The sequence below is a fragment of the Netta rufina genome (genome assembly GCF_964035555.1).
Source record: "Netta rufina genome assembly, chromosome: 12".
Taxonomy (NCBI): domain Eukaryota; kingdom Metazoa; phylum Chordata; class Aves; order Anseriformes; family Anatidae; genus Netta; species Netta rufina.
The window spans coordinates 916,485-943,838 of NC_140135.1; the positions used below are offsets into that span (position 1 = coordinate 916,485).

Consider the following 27,354-nt stretch of genomic DNA (forward strand, 5'->3'; position numbering starts at 1 on the left):
TCAGCTAGCATTAAAGGTGCTTGTGAAACAGGACCATTGCTGAAGTGTAAAATGCAAGTTATGTTTACAAAAGTCGCACAATTTTATTTAACTTTGGTAAAGTAATAAAAGGGTACATATGAGTCACAATTTTACATTTGCATAAGAAATGATGAATACAGCGCAGAATGTTGCATTTACATTAAACACTTAGTTTTACTCAAGCAGAAGGTAATGGGTAGTTCAACAGAAAAATCCAACCATTTTTATTTTTTTTTAAATGTGACAATGGCCTTATCCTTTTACAGTAAATTTAAAGCAGCAATGTAATTTTTGCTTAAATATTCCTTAGAGTTCCTTATAAAACAAGAATTTGGATAATTTCCTAAGTTTAGTATATCTGTCAAGTCGAAACCAATGACACCATCATTTCTTTATTGTTTCTCCGCCACTAAGTTGTGCTCCCCTTATGAGTTTTCTTAGTCCTGTCCTGTGGTGTCCCCTAGTCCTTCTAGCCCTATTTAGTAGGTAGGCACAAATGGTATAGTATGTTTGTTGAAAGTGGGACAGGACTGTTAGCTTCCATTTCAAAGATGCAGCAATAAAAAGTTTTCTGATATTAAATTTATGTATCCTTCAAGTGATAGATTTGTGGGGAGTTTTAGGTACTGCCTATTTGGAAATTGCACATGAATCTCTTTAACAATATTTCGTTCTCGAAAACATAATATAAAATGGATGAAGCCCTAGTATGCAAATTTATTTTCAATATGCAAATTACAGGGGCTGCACTTCAACTATCTCAGTAAAACAAAATGTCACCAGGAAATGTTTTGCATACACTACTGCTTTAAATCCCAAGTGCTGTATTGCTTTCTCCAGCTATTTATTTTTATTTGTTGCTGGAGAAAAGGTACGTGCTTGCTTCTGGATAAAAGGTGTCATCCTTTAACTTACTAATATACTGACTAGCGTTTGACAGTGGAATGATAAAGTTAACACAGCTGAGCCTAAAGGCTTTGCAAATGCATAGTAGTAAAAACAGCATTATAAAGTGTGAGTGTACTTTGAAAAGTGAGATCAGGGACTTCAGCATTTATTCTCCATTTTGACAGTATTTCAGGTTTTTTTAGCTTAAAAGCAGAGAGATGCCACAGTTTAAATTCTAGCTGTTGTTTTCTTTCCCTAGCATGTATACCACTTCCAGATTCTGCATACAAGATTTAGCTTTCTGGTAGCTTTCTGTTTGCATTAAATTGAAGGTCATGTAGACAACTTAGGAATAGGATCAACAATTTGGTGCAAAGGAAATCAAATTTTTAGGAAATAAGGAATAAAATGTCAATACCTTATTTTTTAACTCTGAAGCAAGCAGTTGAGAATGCTCAGGTTGAGCAGCTTAGATCTAAAAGCTGTCATCTGAGGTCACTTCCTGGAGTAGAACCACACTTTACAGGACATTGTATCACATAACAAAGCTGACCTTCTTTTGTTATGCAGGATGCATGCAAAATTTGTTGGAATCTAGATCAATCAGCACAGTCATCAGCTGAAGATTAAATGAAAGTCGCGACAATAACTGTAAATTCCTATCAGCTTCATCCTATATTACATGGTGATGAATTTTATTCATGTGAGACTTACCTCTTGGAGAACTAGTAGTGGAAATTCCTTATGTGCAGCCTGTAATACAGCTACTAAAACAGTGCTTATTCAGGGTGCTGATTCAACCCATTAAAAAAGTTGAAATTACAAGCTTAAAAAATAATTCCCAACCAAACAGAAGGAAAAAAAAAAGTTTTCACTGCAATGTAGTAACCCAAAATAAAACAGCTAATAAAGCCTATTAAAGTTTTTCCTGTCAAAAAAGCAATATTCCAGTTGTTCTGCTAGACAAATATGAAAATACCCTATGAATTTACCTCTATTCATTAGTTTTAGCGTTAAGAGATGCTGTCGTGGCTCCTCACAAGGATTTCCATTACATAGACTGTAATCAACAAGTGACGTGAGCTAGGTTCAGTGGCCCCACAAAATCCCAACAACTGGAGACGAAAGACCAGACAAAACAAGCATCAAGCTGAGCTGTCTGCAAGCACTCTCACCTTGAACAGAAAGATATTCTTGGGCAGCTGTTGGTCCTGGCTACTCTTACTTCAGCTTGGCTCAAGATGAAGTAAGGCAGACCAGAATCTAGCATACGTGTCGTATCACTTTATTAAAAACCAAGGACTATATGAACCTCACTGGAAAATGAGGAGGCTGGAATTTAGGTCCCCTGGTACTCACCACCACTGCAAAACATCCACAATACATCCCTTTCCTCACGCCCCATTGATAAACCTCTGAAATAAGTCTTGCATGAAATAACAGTCTGATCAACTAGTCATATTTGCAATTATCTTCTGTTTCTATCCTCCTGCTTTCTCCCACAGTAAAATATAAATACAAAATGTTCACAATTATTTCAATGGCAAGTATTTCTTTCTTCTCTTCCACATTCTTTATGGCGTATAAGGTGGTGGCTTTTCAAAAGGTGGAAAATACGGTGGGGAGTAACGAGGAGGTGCATTGGAAGACCACATATAGCTGGGAGAAGGTGACACTGACTGGGGGTCATCGGAGAGGCCAGAAGGAGTGGAGGCTGGAAACACGCTGGAATGCTGCAGGGAAAAAGCAAGAAAGCTGTAACATTTCTAAATAAAGGACAATGGTAAAATAAGATTTCATTACCAAGCAGTGTAAGATTAATATTTCAAGACTCAATTCTGCAAAGCATGTGTACACACAACTAAGCATTCAAATAACTCGTTGCACTCAAGGAAGCATTTAAGAATTTCTCTCTCATCACTTCTGCTGTGTACTTGCTTCTGTTTCACATAGCCGGAACAACTGAAAACTGGTTAGTCTCTTTCACATCTTGGGGTTTCATACATGAGCCAGTGGCAACAAAGAGGCTACAGCTCATTTCTTCTTGTACTACTTTCATCACTAATTAAAAAAGAAAAAAGCAACCAAAAAAATAATGGCAATAAGATAATGAAACTCTTCAGTAAATGCAAAGCTTCAGAAGGTTTTACACAGAAAAACTGCGTGTGCCTGAAAATTAATTTCTGCTCTCCAAAATACCTTTGTTATCAGAAATACCTTAAGCCTGAAGTCATATGATGTTGGCACTGTGATTGACCTGTGAACATGCTGTGTTCTGTTCACAAATAGGCCAGACAAATTAACTCTGAATAGGTAATGAAATACTGTCACCTACATCGGCTCCTGCGCCACCAATACACTTTATCTTTATCCCTGGCAATCATATTCCCAAGCTGCACCTTGTGTTACCATTTGCCACCTGGCCCATCCTAAGGAGGCACTCGTAGGGCAGCCTGGGGAAGGGATGGGGTCACGCTATCAGTACACTGCGTTTCTGAAATAGAGCACGTTCCTGCTTTGGTACCGAGCAGCAAGCACCCTCAGGCTGGCTCATCCCTTGGGCTGCAGGCAGGCACTGCTCACACAGAGCCAGCATGACAAAAGGTGTGCAAGGAGAGGATTTGTACAGCACTGCTGAGGGATCAGCACTGGAGCAGGGCACTCACACCTTGCAAGGCTGAGCTGCAGACGATGTTCAAGGTCAGATGTTATCCTGGTGGGGGCAAGGATGACTGACTGTGGGGATAATAAATTGTTTTCAAACAGCTTCTTTTTTTTTTTTTTTAATGCTTACTTACTAAATCACTTACCTAAAACTGACTTGTGACTGTTTATTGAGTGGATATATAACCCACGAAAGCCCAGCTTGGTCAGCTAGGTGGCCACAGAAAGCCATACAGCTCATTCTCATTTTAAATAACACAGCAGCCCTCATCAGTGGCAGCCCCTAGCCTGCAGAGCCACTTATTTGTAAGGACACTGCTGCAGCAGCACAGCATGGACACTGTTGAGCAAAGGCAGCCTTGGGTTTCAAACACTACAAAGCATCTGAGTGCTGCTGCCTGGCAACAGCCCGAGGCTTTGAGGAGAGCCACCTTTGTTGCAGCTGCAGAGCCGGCCTGGCTTGCTCCAGCTTCAGGCAGCAGCCTGGTTTTATTAACGAAGCCAGCACTAATACCTCTCTTTCGAAAGAGGATAAGAGGCAGAGCATGCTGCTGCTGGGGTGAAATGAACCATTCATCTGTGTCCTCTTGCAGAAGGCGAAATGTTGCAGGACTAAGATGTGCTCAGTTAACTGTCCCCTGGCCATTCAAAGGGAGGAATAACATACAGGCTGCCACCCTCACCAGAACAGCTTCCTCCTGCCCACTTCCTGTCTCAGCATATTGTAAAGACTTTGGCACCACGAAGAGCCTGCTCTCCTTGGGGATGTTGCTTCCTGTGGTGAGAACTAGTAACTGCCAACATCCATTGGCAAACCAGAGCACCAGTTCTGCTGTCTTACATTGTGTGGGGAAGCAAAGATGCTGCAGGGGCACAAACTTCCTTACAGACTTTGGAGTGGCTTTTTTTTTATTCCTTTTTCTTTTCCTCGGGAAAGAGGTCACTTATACTGGGAAGTACTGACCTAGCCCATTTTGGCACCAGAATTTTTGCAGCCTTCGACAGGGCATTGAGGAGTGAGGTTGCGCAGGGGAGAAGGTGTCCGTGTGGTAAAGACACTGCTCAGATCAGAGAAGATAAGGAGCCTCCACAACCAGAGCCCTCAGCTAATGCTTTCCCGCAGGCTCTCACATTTCCTTGAGGACAAGAAAGGCTCACACTTAGAACTGCATCTGAAAGCAAGACTTGGATTACCTTAATTTACAACCGGCTTTTGTTGGCCAGCTCCTAAGCCAACACCTGTGGTACCACAGCAGTGAGAAACAAGGGCTTTCATCTGCTGGCTGAGATGTAAATACTAGGAGAGCCCCAGCAGTACTTTTAGTTGAAAAGCAGGGCAAATCAACCCATGCTGAGCTCACTGCTGGTGCAGTGGCAGTACAGACAAGCACAGAGTTAAACAGTGTTTATTATCAGCTGAGTGTCTGACAAATGGACTTCACAGAAGAGCTTTTTAAGATATATGCTGAGGTTGGCATCTCTGTAACAGGAAAAAGTTATACAACACTGCTGAGTGTCCCAGGTTGTGCTAATCTCAAAAAATAAGTCACAAATCTGTATACATAAGTTTTAGAATTTCTGATGTTCAAATATCTCTACGAAATTCCGACAACAGTGTTGTCCAGTGGCACTAGCAATAAAAACAGAAAGGTTTGGATGCAAGGCACATTTAGTGCATGGGTCTGATGGGGGAGATTGTGGCTACTGCAGACCACAATCTCTTAGCTGACGTCTAAGAAATTGAGCTTTTGTTAATTAAAAAAAAGTCTCCTGCCATGATGGTTGCCAAGAAAATGTATGATGTTAAATTAACATCACCACTCTGGTAATATCCACCTGAAAGAAGTACTGATGTTGAAGCAGATACAGACATTCCCACAAGTAAAAACCTATGCTGACAGCAAGGTTCAAGTGAAATCACAGGTCCGTAACTCAGAAGAGACAGGGATTGCAGCAGCAGTGGTGTTTGCAGGGACTGCTCTTAGACCCAGCTGAAGTGTGTGGGAAAAACAGAAGAGGTTTTCAGTTGGTATACCAGGAGCTCAAACAGCTTATTTCCAAAAGCTCATCTGTTTCTCTCGGGCACAGCAGTTGGCCTAATAAAAACAAACAAAACAAAACAAAAAAATCACCAGAACATCTTGCTTTGCCTCTGTCCTCAGAGCATCGCAGATGCCAGAGGCAACGACCATTTTTAATGTGGCCTCTGCTGGTAAAGGACAGGGGAAGCAGGCAGCATGTCCTGTTGCCTTCTCTTCAAGGAGAAGCTTTCAGGAAAACCTTGTCTTAGTCAGAGAGAGTGCTGCCAAGGAGCAGTGGCTAGTAGGAAAGGCCAGGTATTCTCTGTATGAACAGGAAAATTAAACCGTGTAAATGAAAGGAAGACAGGCTTCCAGAGTCCTGCAGACTGGGCTATATTTAACTTTCTAGCTAAACGAGGAAACATCCTGCAATGTTCTGTACCTGAAAGTCATACGCAGAGTAGGGAGGCAGGTGAGGAGTGCTGTGGTAGTAGGTGTTGTAAGATGTCACCTGTGGCCTCGAGTAATAGGACACTGTAGGATGTGCATTTTCAACCGTGCAGTTCAGCGTAGGGATGGAAGGAGTCTGTTAAAACAAAGAAAGAATCTCAACTGCTAACCAGGACATCTTCAGAGTCACCAAAAACTGACAGCTGAATGAAAACAGAAATGATTTAAAGGAGCAAAGTGTCTCTCTAGAGCTCGATTCTGCTGAATCAGCAGCTAGCAATCTATTTCCCTCTTAGGCAGCAGGCAAGTCTTGAGGTCATTTCATTCTTTACCAATCCATTGTTTCCTTTAGATTCCCCAGAACAAGCCTGGCAATAGCCCAGTGCATGTTAGTACTCAAACAAAGTGACTGCTCAGACTGTTTGTCCTATTTGTGAAGATGCAAAGTGTTAATTTTGATTACTCTATTACTCAGTGCATTTTGAGATCGGCATATTTCAAATCCTCTTGTGCTGCTGTTCACAGAGACTTCCATACATCTTTTTGCAGTGGTTTACAGGCTGTCTGGTGTGGGTCAGAAGACTGTAACACACAGCTGGGAATGTGTCTCAAGATTTGTTTGGGAAGATTTTAGTGCGTCTGAAAACAGAGTAGGAAAGTTCAGAATTTTGAAATAAGGCACCCCTGATGAAGGGCCCAAGATTTGTTTGTAAGAAAAATATACTGACAAGACAAAAAATGTTCTTTTCTGCGTATCTCATTTTGTATTATTCCAAATGAGTTATAAGAGACTGAACTATATGTATGTATTGAATGTTCAGTTCTCCCCATTGATTTGTTCTCGTCAGAACAAAACTGTACGGGATGTGACAAGCAACCTGGCTGAGTGAGGATACTTCAAAGCTTGTGTTGCCAGAACAGCATTTTTTTCCACTCTATGAAGTTTGCACTCTCTTGCCTGGCTTTGGTCCTAACCTCACCTTCTCAGATTCTGCAACATGAAGAAACTATATGGAGAGTTTCAGCCTAGCAGTGCTGCGTAAATACTCTGTAAAACTCAGAACTCTACTATTGCTATAAAATCAACAATTCGAGAGCAACAACCACACATTTCCTTGTAGAAGGTCAGTGCTATGAAAAGAAATATCATTTTTAAATAAAAAGTTGATTTTTATTCATCCTGGTATTGCCAACACTTCCGAGAAAGTTCCTTTTGAAAATAAAATCCCCATTTCTTTTCATCTTTTCTAATTTTGTTCAGGCAGTGACACCAGATCAGAAAAGTTAATCGTTTTTACTTTCACCTTAGAATTATTTCATGTCCTTCTTTCTGGCCTGACTGCAGTGATGCATAGATCATTTGCACTGAAATATCAATAGCTGTTTCCATGCTTATTTTAAAAAGGCAATTCGTCTGATTTGCACAGAAATTGGTACCACCTTACCATGTCTTTAAAGCCTCCAAGTATCGCTGCAGTAATGATCCCTAGGAATAGCCCCACTATGTTCAGAATTGTTGCCGACCAAAGCAAGTGGTAAAGATGGATGATGTCCTGGCAGCTGCTGACATCAATGTATTCATAGTAGCCTCCAGAAATCTCTACTCTGCTGGATTAGGAAAAAAAAAATCCCACAGTAAAACAAAAATAATTAAAAAAACACACCACACAATAAAACCTAAGCTCTTCACTGGGCAAGTAAAACACATTCTGCAATTTAATGATTGCCTGGACATAACCACCAAGATGAGAGTGAGGGTAAAGCCTTCTAGATCCCATTCTTGTGGCATCTAAGATCTCCCTGCATGATACTGGCAGCAGAGATGGCTTGATATGCTGTGAAACAAACAAGTCCTACGAGACCTACTAATATCAAAATGCCCTTGAGTCTGAACCTGCCTCTTATTTCCATCAGTTGAAATCTCCAGAGCCAGCCCTTCATGCTGGTGGCTTCCCAAGGACATACCAGTCCTGGAATCAGTAGGGAAACCAGCCTCCTTCCCCTATTACTCACTTCCAGTTTCTTCTTTTCCTTTTTCTTGTTGTAGTGGGCCACTGCAGAAGAGATTGCAATGAGGAGATGATTTCAAGCAGAATCGAGGCAGAGGTTAACCACTGGCCTTGGCTGTGAAGTGCCTGAACAACCTGAACTAGAGAAAGCACATACCATGACTGCCTTTAACAACACAACCTGTACTTACTGCTTGTACAAGCTTGTTCCTATGGAGATGCGTAAGGGCATAATGTTCTCAGTGAACCCTGGTACACCATCAAGAACATTCAGCACTGCACAGACTTTAAAGAATACTATAATGACGTGAAGAACCACGAAGCTGCTGAATCTCACCAGGGATGGCAACCCTGCACAACATTTGACATGAAGGGGCTCATACAATACTGCTGCTTCCAGCATTCCTGGCATCACAAAGGATGTAAAATTGCCTCACTTTTTCAGTAATTCCCATCCTTTACATGATAAACATGCTAACCAGCCTTTAGTGTCCGTGCCTGAGATCCCAAAAGAACCAGCATCTCCACAGTGCAATGCACTTATGGGGCACCAAGCAAGATTAAGATCATAACAACTGGTACAAAATAATGGAAAATGGGTCCAAGGCAGAACCCTGAACCAGCCTGGCTGGGGAAAAAAAAAAATAAAACAGAAAAAAACACCCATTAATACAGAACAGTTACAATTTTTTTCTGTTCCAGTCACTTCTAGGTGTATCATTCCCTTCAGTTAGTAAAAAGCAATCATGTTCTTTAAATGCTCACACAGAAATGATGTACTACTGAGACCAGGGCTTGCCCTTCCCAGCACACCAAGCCACCCTCTTCCAACAGCATTTGATCTTCCTCCACAGTCAATGATTTACGTGGGGGCCAGCTCAATTAAGTATGATAAGAAACATTACCCCTGAAACAGCCCTAGGCAAGAGCCAGAACTAAAAAAATATCATTTTTTTCTCTGCTGACACGCACTAGACACCCCAAATGACATAAGAACTGCATGCTCCATGGTTAGCTTAGGCACAGCAGCCAGATCAAACAATGGTGTGATCACTGTGTGAGGGTGCTCTATTGCTAACCACCCTTCTGACTCAGCCTTGCACACTGCCGGTGCGCTTTCCACTCTTGTAACCATAGGAGATATTCACTGGGCAAAGAGGGCACTGATTTATGAACACGCAGGTGGCATTAGTTTGTGAACTCTCCTCCCTGTTACTAGGATGGGAAACAAAACAGAGAGGAAGGCGAGGAAGAACAATGTCACAACCTTTATCTACTAAAATGAAATAAAACTCAATGAACAAGTGGTACCCACAGGTGTCAGGACAAAGGACACTCAACAGTGGGGAAAAAAAAGGGCAAGGCACCAGGAATGGAAGTAATGGGACATTACACCCATAATGAGAAGTAACACCCATTTTTCCAGCTGGACTGGCGTGGGGTATGCTTACATGTAGCTGGCGTAGATTTAGTATACTTCATACACCCCTTCACTCTCCTTCTGACTGGGAGTCCTTTTGGGAAGCAACCACAGCTTCAGTTCCCTTCCTAAAACAGCTGTCATTAACCAAAACTTTGCTCCTGCCTTATCCTGGCCCTTCAGACACCTGCAAAACAGCGTGACCACTGCTCACTCTGCCCATGACAGGAATGGTTGGTTTTTTTTCTGCTTACTCACTTCCCACAGTTGTACAGGTCACAACAGAAGCAGGTGTTGGTTTTTATTTTCGGTGTGCAGGGTGCACGGCGTTGCGGATGACAGATTGCCTGTGTGAATCCAGAAGAAATATGTAAGGCACATGAGGATACTATCACCAAACACAAATTCCGCTGCCATTTGGCCTGCTCTACATGTAGGTTTTGCACTGATCCCAGTATGAGCCCCAGGCAGATTTTTCTTCCCTTATCCTGCAGCACAGCTGTCACAAAGTAGGCAGGCTGCAATAAAGACACACATGACTAGAACAGGCCAGGCTTTTCTTCCACCATGGGGAAGTCACAGATAAGCACTCATCTGCATAGGAAGGGAGTTGTGTAACTCTTGCAAAGAGATAAGACCCTGCTGAACTAACACTCTTACCCAGATGGCAATGTAGTGCAAAGAATTGTCAAGAGACTGACGCTAACAGGGAAAGATTCCAGTACCGGCAAATAACTGAGCAAAGAGGTCAATTGGCTGCCTGTGGGTGCTAACACCTAAGTTCACACGGATGGTCTTTGGGCCAAAAAGGACACCACCAATGCCACTGGGTGGCACTTTATTTGCACCTCCAGCAGGCATTTTTATGTGGAATGTAGTGGTTATTCATAGCTACTCAGATATCACAGCTACTCAGACACTTGGGAGGAAACCTTAGAGGAAAAGAAGCCAAGGGTGTCCCGTACACACTGTCACTGTGTGGCAGGAACAACCATCCCCAGCAGGCTTCTCTCTGGAGAAGACACAAGCAGAGGTGCAGAGGAAGGTACATTTTGTTCACATCCACAGAAATTACTGCTGTCTGGACTCTTAATCCACACCCTGTTCCTTTAATGAATGTGCAGCTGAAGATTTAAAGAAATCAGTGTATTTTCCTCTCCCACCTCCTCCTTTCTAACTACTTCTCCACTAGCACAGCACCAATCATGGAGAAAAGCATTCCCGGCCTCCCAGCCGCTCTGCAGAGCTCCGAAGATGGCAGCAGCAGCCTGCCAGGAGGTTTCTCCACCTGCAAGATGAAGCCACCCCTGCAAGGAGACAGCACAGCCACAGCTGCTCTCACCTCTGGCAGTGTGGTACTCTTGGAGTAGTACTGGCATCGTCCCGCGTACAGCGGCCGCAGGTCCTGCCGATGGAAAAGCACCAGAATTAGCACCACATTAAAACCAAAATCTGCTGCCCAGCTGGGCTGGGGCAGCAGGCCAGGCCTTGGAGAGGTTCCTGCCTCAGGACCCACCCACAGCAGCCCCTCCTGACCCCCAGACAGATTTTAGCTCTGGTCCTTTGAGGCACATATCTGTGGCAGCTGAAGTGGAAGCAGCGGGCTCTTAAGCCAGCCTCACCTGGGTGAGGGCAGCCACCCTGAGCTGAATTATCCATTCCTCATTTTCCCAGACGCATCCCAGGGATGCCTGAACCCACAGAGAAAGCAATGCCAAATTTCCCTTTGGGGCAGGGAGGGTGGTGGCAACTGCTTTGCCTTGTGCATGCTGGCTGATACGCTGTAGGGACAAACCCATGCCCAGGACCCTCCCTGCGGGCAGCCGGGCCCACTCTCCAGGTGTCACCCAGCACACCCAGTGGCAGGGCCACAGTGGGAACGCTATGTGCTCGGGTGGCAGGAGCATGTCTCTGGCCAGACAGTGACATTCTTGCACGGTTAGAGGAGGCCAAAAGCACACCTGTTAATCAAGAGACAGAAACCAGAGCCCTCATCACCCCAGCCACGCGGTCCCTGCTGCAGACGCGCAGGCATCCCAGCGCCTGGCAGGACCAAGTGCCAGCTCCCAGCCCACGAGGTCAGTGCCCCAAATCACGCAGCTGGCCTGTGGGCTCAGGCTCCAGAGGCTCTATCAAAGCTTCATGAACCCCTGAGAGGGGGTAGAGGTGGTCAAGAGTTGCTCCTCACATCCCGACAGACTGAGACCTATCGCTGCCATCGCTGCCCTGTGCTCTGCCAGCAAATCCTGCCATCCCAAGGTTTCTCTACCGCTTGGATGCTCAGAGGCAGAAAGGGGAGTCTGCATTACAAGGCAGAATAAAGAGCCAGATGACATGCAGAGTTTCCGTTTCATGGTAACTGTGACAGTCTGAAATCGCTTCCCACTCTGATTGCAAATAAACTCTAAGCGTGTCTTTTTAATCCCATTTTGCCAAAAATTAAAACCAAACAAAAACAAAATCATCAAATATCAAAGTTGCAGGAAAAAAAAGTCTACGTGCAGTAATAAATTTCAATTTAAAACTTCAAATGAAATCAAGTGTTTGTTTTTTTATATCCTAACAGCTGAAGTTTTTGCAGTTTTTTATACTAGTGATTGGTCGTGCCAGCAGCAGCTCATATTGTTTTTTTTAAGTCATCAAATGTAAACTTAGAGCCCAGTGAGTGCTTCCTGTTTGTACTGCACCCCCTCAGTGAGCTTTGTATCAAATTGTATCCCTCTACTAGAACATACACTGATACAATCATCATTAGGAATGACCACTACAAGCATGTAAAATAAGATTGATGCTATTGCTCATATGTTATCCCTTGGCACTAGCTGTAATTCACATTATGCCTTATACATTTCAGTCTCAGTAAGCACACAAAGCGCAGAAGAACTAAAGCAAAGTTTCCAGGTCTTAATGTTTAATGTGCGTTTAAAAATATATTTTTTTTAAAGCCAACACGTTTTTCTAAATTTTGTAATTTAAACCAGCATTCAGCATCTGACATGTATTTACAGAGCTCGATGCAGTCTGATGTAGCGTGTGGACACATCACCTCTTTTCCTCAAGTAAAAGGACGGCAGGCCCCATGTTTTCCTGGAAGCACTTACTATGTGTCTGGCAGCAAAGACGCCATCTACTATGGCACAGCAGAATGCAGCAATGACACCAAAGCTGATGAAGACGATCGATGCAACCAGCTGAGAAAGGAAAACAAAGCAAAGTATGATCTGCCTTGCCACAACCAACTGCTGCATGCCCCCTCCACAACAATACAGAAACCACAGCCACTAAGCCCTTGAGCAATCAATGACCCAAACGTTTGCCCAGGCTGCACAGACTGGTCTTATTGAAGTCAATGGGATGTGTGTCTCAGAGGAGAGCCTGTTCTCATGCAGAGGTAGAGGCAACATAGCAGGAGCAGCAGTGCCAGACAGGTTCTCTGGGGACATGATATTGTAATGCAAGTTCTTCCATGACATCAAAGTGCTAAACTTTGGCTGGGGATACACCTCCTCTTCTGGCTGCTGCTGTCCTTAATTCTTCCCTGCAGAGAAAGAAGGGATTCCTTCTCCCCCACCACAAAGAGCTGCAGGCAAGGTGTTCCTGTGAACAACCCTCAGGCCATTTCATCCCACAGTGGCTTCTGCTGAAGCCAGCAAAGGCCACAAGACCTCAGTGACTGTGCTGGCTGGCACAACAAATGGCTGAAGGCTGCAACTTCTTCAGCTGGCAAGGAGAGGTGTGTGCACTGCCTCTGTACCCTGTGCCAGGTGAGTGCCAGAACAGCCCACTCTGGCTTGGAGGGGCTGCAAGGAGTCAGCCACGGCCATGTCGTACCCCATATTGTGCTGGGATGGAGAGACACTGAGCAGGGAGACCACCGAAAGCAGGGGGGCACCAAGGGGCAAGACAAACATTTTGTCAGTATTAGTATTTGCCCACTGGACTAAGCAGCCTACCAGACAGGTGCACATACTTGAGAACAGCAGCATTTCCATTTAAAGAACTGAAAGCTTTGCTGAGTTTTTCCCCAGGGAGTTTTCACTCCAGAGGTTGTAGTCTTCAAGTGCTGCTTGCTAAAAGCTGCTTCTCCACAAGTACAGAGGTGATTCTTGTAATTAGGAGCTCTGAGCAACATTAAAAATGATTAATAATACACATGCAAAAGTAACAACTAGCCTGGCCAGCACTGACAAATACCTCAGGTCTCTGGGCATGGATGGGGATGTTTGTTTTAAAGCCTAGCTGTTAAGTAATACTTGAAAAACTCAGTTCTTGACACTGCTTAAGGAGCCAGTTCTCGGGAGGACAAACCAAAACCTTTGACAAACACAAGCCAGAAAGGACCCTATATGTATTTTTTAAGTAGCTTGGAATTTTCAGATAAGTCACACTAGTTTTATTCTGTGAAAGTAGTGCCAACAAAGAGCAGACATCCCTACTTTTCTTCCACTGTTGCAGCCTCTCCAGCCAGTCATTTGCTGATCCTGAAAGAAGAGGAGTCATTTCTCTTTCTCAAACACCTTTTCTGTCTCCTGGAGTCTGAAGCAGTTTTTGGGGAGACCACAAAAATCCCCGAAGGCCTGAGGGCAGGCAGGACGTCCCCTCCGTGCCCAAGCTGGAAAACAGCTACCACCCAAGAATCTGAACAGAACAAGACAATGTGGAATCCACACGTGGTCATACATTCCAAATCAAGGAAAAAATATAGGGATAGAGAGATGTATGTGCTTTTACTAAACCTCTAATAATTCCTCAGCAAATTATCAGTAAAAGTTTAACCTTGCTGAAACCCTGAAAGACTGCTATTGTCTTGGCCTCCAACCCAGACCTTCAAACAATCCTATTTCTTCCCCAGCCAAATGGGATGAGACATCATCCTGGACACACGAGCAAGCTTCTAAGACTTGCAATGTCCCACTGCAAAGATGAACTGTGATGGTAGGCAGAGCAGACTAAGATTAATCCAATTGCTGTAAAAACAAGTCACTGTCACCAGTAACAAGCTGCTGCTGGAATTAGATGCCCCAACAAGCCTGCCGATGGTAGCAAGCGACAAGTTTTCCAGGGTCAGGACCCCGTTTCTGTTTGCTGTAAACACCAGCAATTCCTCCCCATTTGGACCCGCTCCATCTCCACAGCTGAAGCACAACTTGGACCATCACTTACAACGGTCACACTCCTCTGACCTAAACAGTGAGAGCACAAAATGGGGGAAACCACAGCTTCATACAGTCTTGGTGGAAGGAATGTTTTTTATGGCTTACGTTATTCTGTAGTAAGTTTCCCTATGTACTTTCCTTCATTGCATGCACACACAAAGGAAGATGTTCTCCCTAAAAAGCACAAGCACTGGAGATGGGAAGTGAGCCAAAACCTAAGTATATATATACAATTGGGTTATTTGTCTGTTGGCCCCACTCTTGTAGACAGGAGCTGTTAACATGGTTATTTCAAATGACACAAGGTTAATGATGAGACTTTCATAACAGCCCCACTAGGATCTGAGTGAGGATCTGGTGTCAGAAATGGGTTTGCTAACTTTACATACCCCCCGATTTCCTCTCTGAGCTGTAGAAAAAGAAGCCTGAAAAACAAACACTGAGAATTTATGAGAAAGATAATAAAACGGCAAATTAATGTATAAAAAGGCATCTTAAAAATCACATGGTTTTCAACTAATCTTATGATTTGTCAAGAAGATTTTGATTCAGAATCAACAATACTGTTACTATAATAAGATATCGGTTCTTCAGGTAGCTGCCACTGATGTCAGTTACATGGAGCCGAACTAGGACTAGAAAAGACAAACTGGTTTTGGATAAAGTAGGAACTATAAAATAGGAGCTTTCTGGTCAGAAGTCTCCTTCAGGCCACATCCCAGCGATACACAGGCTGCAAAGCTGCTGACAACTCCTTTTGCGTGGCATGGGTGACTGTCAGAAAGCGGCACAAAATGCTGACTCCTCATTTGAAAACCGCTGCCCTCAAGGAACAAACTCTGCTGAAAGCTCTCCACTGTTCTGACAAGCCACACGGCAGGGAAGCCAGCATGACAAGGTGGGAGAAATGAGAGACATCTATTTCTGCCAGCAGGCAGGACAGAATTAAGTTTCAGGTTAGTTCTCCCTTTGGCCAAGTTGGCACACTCGACTCCTCATGCCCCCCTAGCCAGCTCATGGGAAGAAACATGCACAGGAACACAGCTATAGAAGTTGCTTTTAGCTTGTCCTGCCCTACTGAGGAGAGACTGAGTAACAAGCAATGCAGACAGCCTTCTAGTAAATTAGGACACGAAGGAAGTCCATAAAAAAAATAAAACCATCTTGCACTGGCAGTGGTATTAAAGAAACACATAATTGGCTCAAGTGCCTCTGTAAAATTAAGTGCCCCAGGGTAAAGAGGAAACATGAATAAAGTATGGGGACAATGAGTGGCAGCAACTCTGTGTCCTCTGCAGTCAGAGCAGGCTCATGTTAGCCTGCAAACCCAGGTGGCAGTGATGCAATCCTTGCAAAGCTGGGTCACGCATGCTTTTTAGGACACAAAATGACAGAGAAATGAGAAGAACAGACACCTGCTACCCGGGGCTCTTTGGAATAAACAACCAAGCCAGGTCAGAGCCACATTGTCATTTATGAGCAGCCCTGCAAACATGGCATCGGTATAATATGATGCTTGCTCAACCAGGCTCTGATCCGCTGCTAATAGACAATGAGCACGGGGCTTGGAAAGCTGCAAGGACAGAAGGAGCAGGACGTGTTGCTTTCACATAGCTGGAGCAAAAACAACAAATAGCCATCAGGAAACCCACCTACCCTGAGCCCTGTGGAAAAGGAAGGTTTCCTTTCCTGCAGGGCCTGTCCCACCCTCTCCCTGCTGCCAGGGCTGTGCTCTGGGGGGAGGACACTGCTTGCAAAGCAAAGGGGAGCCCAGCCTCTGACTTCGCACAAGCAGGAATTTCTCCAGATCCCCTTCTGCCTTTGTCAGCAGCACATGGTGCTAAGCAAGTCCACAGGCCTCTCTGCAGAGGCAGCTCCATCACTGCAGAAGCACGCAGTGGTGGTGGGCAAGCAGGATGGGCAGCTGCAACACGGTCTCCCCATGCCACCTCACATGAGGAAAGCTGGAAAGACCTCGCTGTCAGGGCCTGGGGCAGCCATTGAGAGGGACACTGCAGCTGCTGACACCTCCAAGCACCTCCAGGCACAGGTGGGAAGAGGAGGAGGTTGTGAAACAGAGCCTGCAAGACACCCTTAGGGGACATGAGAGACCCAGCCAAGAAAGGCCTTTCTGCTGGGCCCTCTAGAGGCTTTTACGTCCAGTCTCTGGGTTGGCTGTTTTACCATCTTCCTCTCTATCCTTTGCTTAGAATAGAAAGCCACCAAAAGCAATTTTTGCAGAGCTTCAAGTCCCTAGGAATTTATTTTAAAAGATTTAAAATAACTATATTGTACCTAAACTATTTCTATTCTGTGCCACATACTGTGACAGCTCAAATGAAAAAGCGCTGGGAGTGAGTCTACGAAGCATCAAGTATCCTGAAAACACCAAACACTATTTTGAGCCCTTGAAAAATCCCATTGAGTTCAATGAGACAGTGTATAGTTACTCTGTGCTTCCTCAAGCATTTTTGAAAATTTAAAAAAGTATCTGGGTTAACAGCCATGGGCTGCCAAGAACCATCCACAGCTCTCAAGAGGCATGCAACTCTAGCCTGGAAGGGTCAGGAAAGCTAGCAACACTCTTTACATACAAAATTCAAGTTGCTCTCACGTTGTTGTTTTTTTTCTTGAAAGTCTACGTAGTGAACTTACCATTTGCCTTTTGTTTTCTATCAAGTTTGATCCAATTATTCCAAGAAACGACCCAAAACCAAGCTGAAAGACAACATATTGTTAGCATTTAGATCAGGAAGACACCCAACATATTTCACATACAAACAGAGCACAATTAAATCCAGAAGCAGCAAAAGAATACATTGATGCGTGAGCACTCTTCCCTCAGCATGAAAATCAATGGAGTCTGTCACTAGCTAAAACGGTCAAGGGTATCCCTCATGCGACACTAAAAGGTGTGTAAAAACCAAAAAGATGAATTCTGACCTCAATCCCCTCCCTGGTGATTCTGAGAAATGGGTGGTGGATGAGCATGTGCACTGCTGTCTTGGAACAACCCTGTCAACATTCAGCAGTCCTCAGATGCAAACCTAGTAGGACATCACTGGCATTTGCAGGACCAGGCTCTAGTAACCTCACCAAGGATGTGAGCTGTGACCTAAGTTTTCAGCTCAGAGTTCCTTGATGTGAAGCATGAAATAAGGGAGAGCTCATACTCACGAAGACTCAGCAGTTTCTCTCCACCTGCTACCCCTCCCTCACTTCCAGAGGTGAAGTGTTATCAGCCAGTGTCCTTCTTTCAACCAAAAGAGCCCACAGCAGCCCAGCCAACAGAATGAGCTACTCTGGCAAAAGTGTATTTTCTTGCTGCTGTAACTGACAACCCTGTTTTTATTTCAGCTCAGTGAAGTCAGTTAGGAGTGCTATCACCTTTCTCTAAAGCCTTAAGCTATTTAACTACACTAAAGAAGTTTCTAGGACACAGTATGCCTCAACCAAGCCAAAAACAGGGAACTGAGGACTAGAGGGGAAGATCCAGGCGTACTTCTGTAAGGGTCATAACTAGAAAGGTCTTTGATCAGTGCGTAGCACACACAACCCCACTACTTTTGGTCGGCAAAGAGAAATGCTCGGAAGTCCTACAGCTACCATTGCTTGTACTCAGCAGGCTACAAATACATTCAGTAGATGAGGGGGGGCAGTGAAGATCTGGGTGAGAAAGCTAAATAACTGGCCAGCTCCTAAGGAAGCAAATCAAGGCACAAAACAAGCTGCAGTGGCTCAAGAATGGGTCAAGCAACCTGAAATCAATATTTTAAGATCCAGGAATGGAAAGGAATGGTTTAACAAAACCGGTATTAACAGACGGGCATAAGTAAAGATTAACCGGCAGAAAAGTGACAAAAAGTTGGTGCTAAAACTTACCCTGCTCTGCTTAAGCCCTGTAACATTTGGTGCTGGTGCCAAAGGCAGCAAGGAGTGTTGAATCCAACAGCATGGGATTAAAGCAGAGCAGCTGACCTAGCTACTGCTTCCCAGCTGTCTGTGCTGCACTCTGAGCTCCCAGAGTGGACCCACATTGGGGTCCAAAGGAACTAGCCACCAAAGTGTGAAGTACAGCAGTGAGGGCAGGCACTAAAAGGGAAGAGAGCCAGGGCATGACTGAACTGCCCCAAACAGATTTGCTGATGTTTCTGGGCTGATCTTTCATTATTTTATTCAGTTTGGGAAAACAAAAAAAACCACCTTTCCCATGTAAGAAGAGTCTTAAAATTCAATTTCAAGCCCCAAACCTGAGCGATCCAGGCATTAACAGTGACTTGGATCCAGGTAATATTTTCAGTCTGCTGATATTTAGCAGCAAAGAGGATGTCTGGCAATACACACCTAAGGCAAACGTTCAAGAAAACCCTTTTGTACCCTTTAAACTTGACCTGACACATTTAAGAGAAGTGCACATGGCATTTCAGAGCAGCCCCAAACCAAAATGTGAGAGACTTGAAATAATTCACAGTAATTAAAAACGAAGAAATCAGAGTGACTGAGTACATCCAATGGGCAAAGATCAAATAAATTGGTGGATTCTCAACCAGCATTAATGGGAAAAACAGCAGTTCCTCATCAGAACCCTTAGTAATCTGCATTAATTGCATCACTGTTATTTGCTGGTGGGTAGGATCCCCTGGGGACATCTGTCTGGAAGGAGGACAGGGTACAAATGAACGTGCTTTTCCAGAAGAATGCCCCTGGCCAACTTGCTTGACAAGAAGCCATTACAGAAAAGGTGTTTCACTCAGCGCCTAAGAAAGGTCAATCATTTACACTGATGCCAGAAGCTGTTATAACTTGGAGAGAGCATTTGTACCACATGGATGGCCTTTTACAAGGCAACACAGAGGAGAGGCTTCTGATAAGCCTTGTTCCTGCCTTCACAGAGGCTCTTTCCCATTCCTCAATCCAGCTGTCCTGCACAGAGCTGTGCCACATCCGGCTGCCTCTGCAGCTGCTGGACGCCCCTCTTCCACTGTACAAAGTGGAAGAGCTCTTGGAGTCCATAGCTGAGAAGTCCTGAAGAACATTTTTCTTGAAGATTCACAAAAGAGATGGAAGGAACTTGTGAGTTATTACTTTAAGAAGATGCAGGATTTTTAAGCTAAGCTCTCAACCTATGATCCCTGCTCCCGTAAGGGTGCTTGCCCTGTGTACCTGATGATTACTCCTGCTTGCTGGGTGTCACTGTTCTAGTCTGGGCTTCCCAGGCCCACATCAGTCAACCAGCCACAGGTGATGCTATTTCCCACGGAGACACAGCTGAGGTGTTCACAGAAGTAGCTGTGAAGGTACTAGTGGTTAGGGTGGCAGTGAAGGCAGCCTGGGTACCAGACACATCCTCATGCCCTCTGCTTCAGCTCCTCCAGCTGTGTCAGTGAGAAACTGCTCTGTTTGTGAAAAAAACAAAATCCCACTGATGCATGGAAAGTCTCTAGTGCCTGCTTCAGTCCTTCCTCAGGAGCCTAGGAAGATGATTTCCCCACAGACAGACACTTCTTTCCATACCCAAGGCAGGCGATCCAAAGGAGGAGCATTAGGCCTGGGAGCTAGGAGGCACCCTGGCAGCCAGTACAGGTCTACTTTTAGAGGAGCCAGTGCCCGCCAGGTGACAGTGACAGCACATATGTGGAGCCATCACACCAACCCAGATCACCACAGGGCTGCTGCGCAATTACAGATGGAGCCTGCTGCTTCGTCTACTCACACACATCAGGGCCCTAGGCTGAGGAACACAAAGCTAGACCAAAACAGAGCTTTGGGGCTCTCTTTTCCTCGCTGACACAGAGTAACTGCACCAGCAGTGCAGTGGAGACGCGTGGGCCTAACATCAGTGTGAAGCTGTGGGTGACATGACTTCTGTGGAGCCGCTACCTGTGGACATCATCTGCCCAGGGACACCCCACCAACACCCTCTCAGCACAGCAAAGGGAGAGATCCCATCTTGTTACAAAACATCAGCTATTTTAAGTACCTGCTGAAGGACCCAGCAGCAAACAGGAATGCTTTCCTGCTCGGGAGACCAGCGAGGTTGTTGTGCATTTCCACAGCTTAGTGGATTGAGAGTGGGAATTTGGTGACAGGTCTACAGACACAATCAGGGGGTCTTCAAATAAAGCGAGCGACTCAACACCCTTCTCAAGTCCAGAAATTCATGAAGCCCTTGAGCAGATCAAGTCTCACAAAAGATGTAAGCAGTGTTGACGTTGCCAAAGAATAACAAGGTAGATGTCACAGGGACGCAAACACCAGGCTCCATCATCTGTGGCAGTCTGGGGGACCTGCTCTGAGGCACGAGGTCCAGCTCGGGCTGACAGCATAGGCTTAGCATGGAGAGCTGGAAGCCAGATCATCACCCTTCTCAACACCATGATAGTCCTCTTTTAAAAACTCCTCGATAGTCCTCTTTTAAAAAGATCAGATCTAAAAGCAGAGTTACTTGCATGAGCCAGAAAACTGATCCTAAATCAAAGAGACCAAACGCTGTCTGTAATAACGTTTCACACGAATGGCTGCAAAGGGGCTTTCTTCACTCACAGAAGAGCTTGTCCACAGGGCAGTAAAAACCTTCCAGAGATCAGCAGTGCATGGTAAATAAATCAGATAGTAATAAGGCAAGAACAACTCTCCCGCTAGTAATCTGACCTGGCTTTAAACCTCCAACTTTGGGGCTCCAAACCTACGCGTGTAGCAGCCTTTGACTGTTACACCAGGAGCCTCTAGCTCGAGGACTGCAATTGTGCTCAGCTCCTAAGAAATGGATTTAGCTGCAGCTCAGTCCTTATTGTTCTCCTGTATGAGCATGCCTCAGACAGACATCAGGACAGCCCAGCACATGCTTTCCAGCATGTGATGCTGGACCTCTTTTTGGGCAGCATCACAGAGTGCACACCTGTGGTTCTGGGCCAGGTGGTGCACAATGTACTCTCCTCACATGCTTCTGTAGACAGTTGCACATCTACTGGCAGGAAGGCTGGGCACCAGTGGTCTTCCCTAAATTAAGCAATTTGAAGATCATCCTTCCCCATTCTCATTTGTTGATTAAAAAAAAATAAAAATCAATGTGCTAGCCACTTTGATATGTATGCTCCCCCGGCAAATTGCCAAAGCTTTTGCTAGTGCAGTTCTCCATTCAGAATGCCAATCATTACACACTTCGCACATGAACTTTTTGACCATGAGTTCCTATGAACAGTATTTCGCTTTTGGACTCCATTACCTTTGTAGGTCCCTTTCAGCTGAACTAGTCTATCCTAAAACCCAGTCTCTCAGCTGTTGCTAGCACCTCTGGTCCTTCTCCTCACCTATGGCTGGGGTTAATCTGATGCATGTAAACAAAGAAGTTCTTGGGTTGCTTTGACTGACGTCACACCTATTTATCTGTCTCATTGTTAGATCAAAAGCATGTAATTACCTAAGCTCAGGGGAAACTGCCACTTGACTGGATGGGATTTTTGCATGGGAATGATCAGCAGGTGCAAAATAATAAAACAAATAAATCAAATTGCAATGAAGTAGCTGAGCATATGTTAATATTCAGGACAAGATCACCCTTTATAACATTTGCAGCATCACAAGGGACTTTATAGGCAATAAGTTTTCTAGACCTACCTAGGAGTTCTATACTTACAATAACCCCTGGGTAATAACCTCCAACAGTCACATTTTGTGTTCTTGTTGTAGCAGCTAGGCCCACCGTTAGAATTAATACTGACACAATGAGGAGAGTCACAGTTACGTAGAGGGAATTTCTTTTTCTTCTATTGAACGACCCTAAAAACACACACAACAGAATTTGCTAATTCCATCTGGGGGTGGTCACAGTATCACAAAATTTTCCTCCCACCACCAACCACATAACGGTGAATTTCCTTTCTGGCAAAGTGAGAATATTTTTTGTTTTGGCTGTCTCTTTTCACCTTCACTGACATGCTTTATCAACTGCTAACTAGGGCATCTGAATTCACATCTGTTTATCATTGCTTGGATATGGATGAAGAGAGCCTTAAGAACTGTAACTTGGCAAAGCTCACCTGGATACAACAAAGCCTTCCGGCACCCTCCAGTCTGGGACAATCAAGCTAATGATAAATACTACCATTATGTATTCATTTCTTTTCTGATATATGTCTGCTTACATCGAGCCAAATATCCACACTCTGCACCACCTGTTTTGAAGGGGGAAATCTTCACTGTAAACATATCAGAAGGCATCCACGATTTTCCATATAAATGAGACATCACCAGTAACAGCCACTTCTCCTGCAGTATCATTCTCTACTTTCAGCAAGGACCAGGTATTTTTAGATGTTTGAATAATGAACTTGAGGGTTTGTTGTTTTTTTAATGTATTTATAGATCTCCCAAATGAGTATAAATATAAAATAGTGATCCCATCAGCCAAGAGGAAAGCTGGCTGCCATCTTATGCTCAGCAACACCTTTAGGGTTGTTTGTTCAGTGTGTATTCTGCAATCTTTAAATCACTTTGTGGAACAATTCTTTTGATTACATTTCATGCATTATGTAAACACAATCCATCACAAGTGAGCAGCTGGCAGGATAACAGGCTGTAATGGTCCCCTGCCTGCCCTGGGGCTGCACCTGCTCCCTGTGGCTCCTGGGACCACTCCAAATCCCATCCTTGCAGCCCGGGGCTCTCCGAAGCACCCAGGGAGCAGGTGGAGGCATTCTCCACTCCAGAGGCTCCCAAGTGGTGTGCACACCACGAGCACCTTGCAAGGTATTTCAAAGCAGGGCAGGAATGCACCCCAAGAGCAAGGAGCTGCTTCTGGTCCTTCCTCTGTAGGGACAACTCTCCCCCCATCAAGCACAGACCCCACCACCAGCCACAGCACATCCTCACTGGGTGATCCATGCTCTGTGGTGGCACAGCCACGATCAGCTCAGGGCCAAACCATCACATCCACAGAGAGCAGATGAGCTCAAAAACAAAGCCGAGTCCTGAGCAGGCTTACCACCCCAACACAAGGAGATAAAAGGCAGGAGGAGTTTGTAGGGAAAAACTGTGTCCTTTTTGACTTGCTAGCATCTCTGATAGGAAAAGCTCTTCTCCTGCTTGTGCCCTTGGGCACAGCTGTAACTGCAGTACTGGGACATCACAAGGTCCAAAAGCAAGAGGTCTGACAAGTGGTTAGTCAGTTCTTAGCTGGAGTGAATATCTAGACAGGTGCTAGTTCCAAATAAAACACACATTTCAAATAACTGCTAAAGCATCCCTAAGGCCCAGGCTGTATCTTTTATCATCACTCTCTTTTTATTCTCCTAAATCTGCCAAATAAGCTAATAATATAAAAATCTAGACTTTTAAGTGTTTAAAATCCATCAAGATACCAGGCCATTCTGAACACACTGCCTCCCAAATACCGGAGTTTGTGCAACGCTCCAGTTCTAATGTCATCCTTTTAATGCAAGCATCACAGAAATGTCATGAAATACCAAAGCACTAGGACTAAAGGTTCAGCTGAACAAAAAACTTCAGAAAGGTGGGGAACAAGTTGCTACCTTTTACAGAGCTTAGTTCTGAACGGAAGGAGGGAAGAACCTGTCTTGCTTAAACACAGTAGGTCACCAACCTTCTGATCACTGCTATAGCTTGGCTGGTAAATGAGAAGAGAAGTAGTACAGCCATACATTCCTCACGCAGCTTAAACTCTTTAGGGTTAGGCTGTGTGGGTGTGCAGATGCTCGTGTGCCTCCCAAACAGCCCTGCAGAGCCAGCCTGAATGAGTGCGGAGCATACACATGGAGCTACACACTGGTCCTTCTGCATGTCCTTCAAAAAGGGTATCCTTCAACAGATCCTTCAAAAAGTCACAATGAAAAATGGCAAAATATGCCATCTTCCTCAAAACCAGAGTATTTTATAGTAACTTTTCTTCAAGAAAATGCTCTAAAACAAGAAGCTTGAAATATCATATATGCACTTGGAACTTGTTTCACAACCCTGCTCCCCACATTCACATTTCTCCATTGTTTCCCAGCTCAAAACTGACACACACCAACATGCGACAGCATGGAACAAAAGATTTCCAATCAAAAGACTTCTGAAATCTTCTAAATATTCCTTAATAAGAGGGGGGGGGGAAAAGCCAAATGCTTTAATTCCAGGTCTGAAGAAAAACCACCATAACACTTTAATTTGAAATCTCAGAGAAAATGCGATCATCTCCACTTCATCTCTGTTCTTGGACACTAATGTCATTGTTCCTTTCTCTGAAAAGCTGCTTTGTTACACGTACATTGATAAAGTGGTTTTGTACTTCCAGAAGGACGCCTGCAGCTGTTTCAGCGACCCTGAGCTTTTAAAACAGCATGTCCGCTGATGGATGCCCTGGCTAAATCATCCATCAGGACATTAATTTTTGCTGCAAAATTCCCTGCTAGCTTGGCTGTTTTCCTCTTTGCTACTGAACCAGGTTCAGCTTTACGTGCAGGAGAGCAAAGCGAAGCCACGAGCACTGCACAGCTTTGCCACCTCTCCTGTTAAACGGCAGTAACAGCCTTTTCTCTGTGATTTATCCAGACCAGATACCTCTGTGATTTATCCACATACCTCCAAACTTGCCGCGTTTAGAGGTATCTTGCAGTGTGAGCATATGAGGCAGCTTGCATATAACTCTGTGAGGCAGAGGTAAAGACATTAGCGCTGCGTATCACCTATTTCTTTCACTGGAACGGCACTCGAAATGCGTTCAGGCTTCACTAAGACCAATTTTACATTAAGCCCCAGAAACGTCCTAAGCACCACAGCCACAAGCTCACCACCAACCGGGGTGTCAGCAGGGCGAGCCCCCTACCAAACCAGGGTGGTTTTCTGTAGATTGCTGCAGAAGTTCAGAGTGACAGCTACCTTCGTGTGGCCTCGATGTGCTGCGGCTCCTACCCCCTGGCACAGCACCGACTTCCCTCGGCGAGCGGGGGTACGAGCGAACAGCAGGGCAGCCCCCTCCAGCCCCCCGGCCACGCCGCACAACATGGCCGCGCCGCGCCGCCCCCGGCCCCGGCCCCGCTTACCCACGGAGTCAGGCAGGGCGATACCGCCCGGCCGCTGCTGAGTCAGGGCCTGCCGCATGCTGCCCGCCGGGCCCCGGCCCCGGCCCCGGCCCGGGCAGCGGCTCCGCGGCGCCTGCGCGCAGCGGCTGAGACAGTTACGGGGCCGGGGGCGGGCCCGGAGCCTGGTGGGGGCCTGGTGGGGGCCGGACCGGGGCCTCGCTGCGGGGCCCTGGGGGTGTTGTGGGGTTCGTGCGACGCCCGAAATCCCACCCGGGAGTGCGGGCTCTGAGCTGGGGGACCCCTCGCAGAGCAGGGCCGGTTCGCTGTGGGGATCGGTTCGGTCCCGTTAAGAGCCCCCCCCCCGCGAGTCGTGAAGCCCGGTGGCAGCTCCAATGTTACCGGGGGAGAAGGGGAGGGGCGTTACAGACAACACCGTAATTCCCCTCCAGAATTACAGCTCGGCCCTCACAGCTGATAGCGCATTTTTGGGTGCGGTGGGGTGTTTCTGCCCCAGGGGTTATTCTGGGGACGGGAGGGCTGAAAATGCTGCCATGTAGCCAAGTTGTCTTGCAGCACTTGGCCCCTGCGCTCACCAGTGGCACAACACAAAATTCAGGGCTGGGGCTGCCCTGCTTCATCCTCCCCACTCCCCACATTGCTCCCCTGGCCTCTCTGCACCCCACCAGCTCCCCTCCACCTCCATGCCCTGCTGCTTTGGGTGCTCCCATCTTTTTCCAAACATCCCTGTCCTCCCCACCCACACGGGGCAATGGTGAATCCAGCACAATCAGAGACAGACTTGAGCAATTCCAGCCCCTGTCCCCCCGTGTTTCAGTGCAGATTTTTACTTCCCAGTGCTCTGGCTTCCCTGCAGTGCCTGATGTTTCCCAGGCCCCATCTGAGAGGCCCCACAAGCACCTCATCTCCCCAGCTGAGGAGCCAGGGCAGGACCTTAGCTTCTGTTTACCAGATCATGTCTGTAAAATGGGGATAAAAGCATCTTCCCAGCAGGCTCTGTAATTGCTTGTAAATCATTTTTAATGCCCTGGGCTGAGAGGCGCTAAGTGCAAATCATGTAATTGTTTCAAGCCAAATCATATTTCATCAAGTTAAAAGAAACTAATCCTATCTCTACTTCAAAAACCCACACTTTTATTGGATAAGAGCCTAATTACCAGCCTCTCCCTAGAGCAAAGAGAAGGCACACGCTGACAGGGGTGCAAGAGGCAAGCTACAAATGCCCAGATCAATTAATGGCAAAGAACACTTTGCCTCCAGAGAAAGCAGCAGTTATTTACCTTGGATGAACCGGCACAGCCCCATGCACACCGATACAGGGGTGTGCATGTGCTCACAGGGAGCTGCGTGCGCCCCAAGTCCCACAGGCCCCATGGAGCAGCTGTGTCCCATCCCAGCTCCATCCTGCATAGGCTCTGGTACCATGCCAGCCCCGCCATATGCCCAGTGGCAGACATGGGGCAGCCCGGGGCCACTGCCAGATCCTGCTCCTTCCTGCTGGGCACATTTGCTAGCACTGCTGGGGAGCAGCTCTCGGCCACACGCGGGAGAGGATATGCGAGATGGCGCTCGGCTCTTGTGGCCCTGCGATGTCCCCGTGCCTCAGTGCAAAGCCTCGGGCTGTGGCAAGGCAGCATTTCCTCACCGCTGAGCAGGGCCTGAAAAAAGGAAGGTTTCTGGCTATGT

At 45.8% G+C, this 27,354-nt stretch overlaps 1 protein-coding gene across 5 annotated transcripts; it reads right to left on the reverse strand.

Annotated features, from left to right (window-relative positions):
• Window positions 1–72: 72 nt before the first annotated feature.
• TMEM255A (transmembrane protein 255A) lies at window positions 73–25,812 on the reverse strand. Of its 5 annotated transcripts, XR_014618802.1 has the most exons (10): window positions 25,672–25,812; window positions 22,266–22,408; window positions 17,285–17,347; window positions 12,575–12,664; window positions 10,816–10,878; window positions 9,732–9,820; window positions 7,490–7,652; window positions 6,037–6,180; window positions 5,410–5,669; window positions 2,510–2,642 (listed from the first exon to the last, which is right to left on the reverse strand). XR_014618802.1 is itself a non-coding variant. In XM_084294228.1 (9 exons), exons 1-9 carry the CDS (start codon window positions 25,727–25,729, stop codon window positions 2,484–2,486), a joined length of 969 nt encoding a protein of 322 aa, XP_084150354.1. In that variant the 5' UTR covers window positions 25,730–25,812; the 3' UTR covers window positions 73–2,483. The 5 variants fall into 5 exon arrangements, 4 of the variants coding, with proteins under 4 accessions (XP_084150354.1, XP_084150356.1, XP_084150355.1 ...); XM_084294228.1 differs by lacking the exon at window positions 5,410–5,669 and having other exon boundaries at window positions 73–2,642; window positions 7,490–7,649; XM_084294227.1 differs by lacking the exon at window positions 5,410–5,669 and having other exon boundaries at window positions 76–2,642.
• Window positions 25,813–27,354: the final 1,542 nt, after the last annotated feature.

What these genes read in the sequence shown, in the direction of transcription:
- TMEM255A (XM_084294227.1), bottom strand. Translation starts at nt 25,729, where the DNA reads ATGCGGCAGGCCCTGACTCAGCAGCGGCCGGGCGGTATCGCCCTGCCT. An exon ending in GTTATTACCCAGGGGTTATT is followed by an intron (nt 17,348 to 22,265) that starts GTAAGTATAGAA and finishes GTTGTCTTTCAG; the next exon opens with CTTGGTTTTGGGTCGTTTCT. An exon ending in AGAGTACCACACTGCCAGAG is followed by an intron (nt 9,821 to 10,815) that starts GTGAGAGCAGCT and finishes GGATTCACACAG; the next exon opens with GCAATCTGTCATCCGCAACG.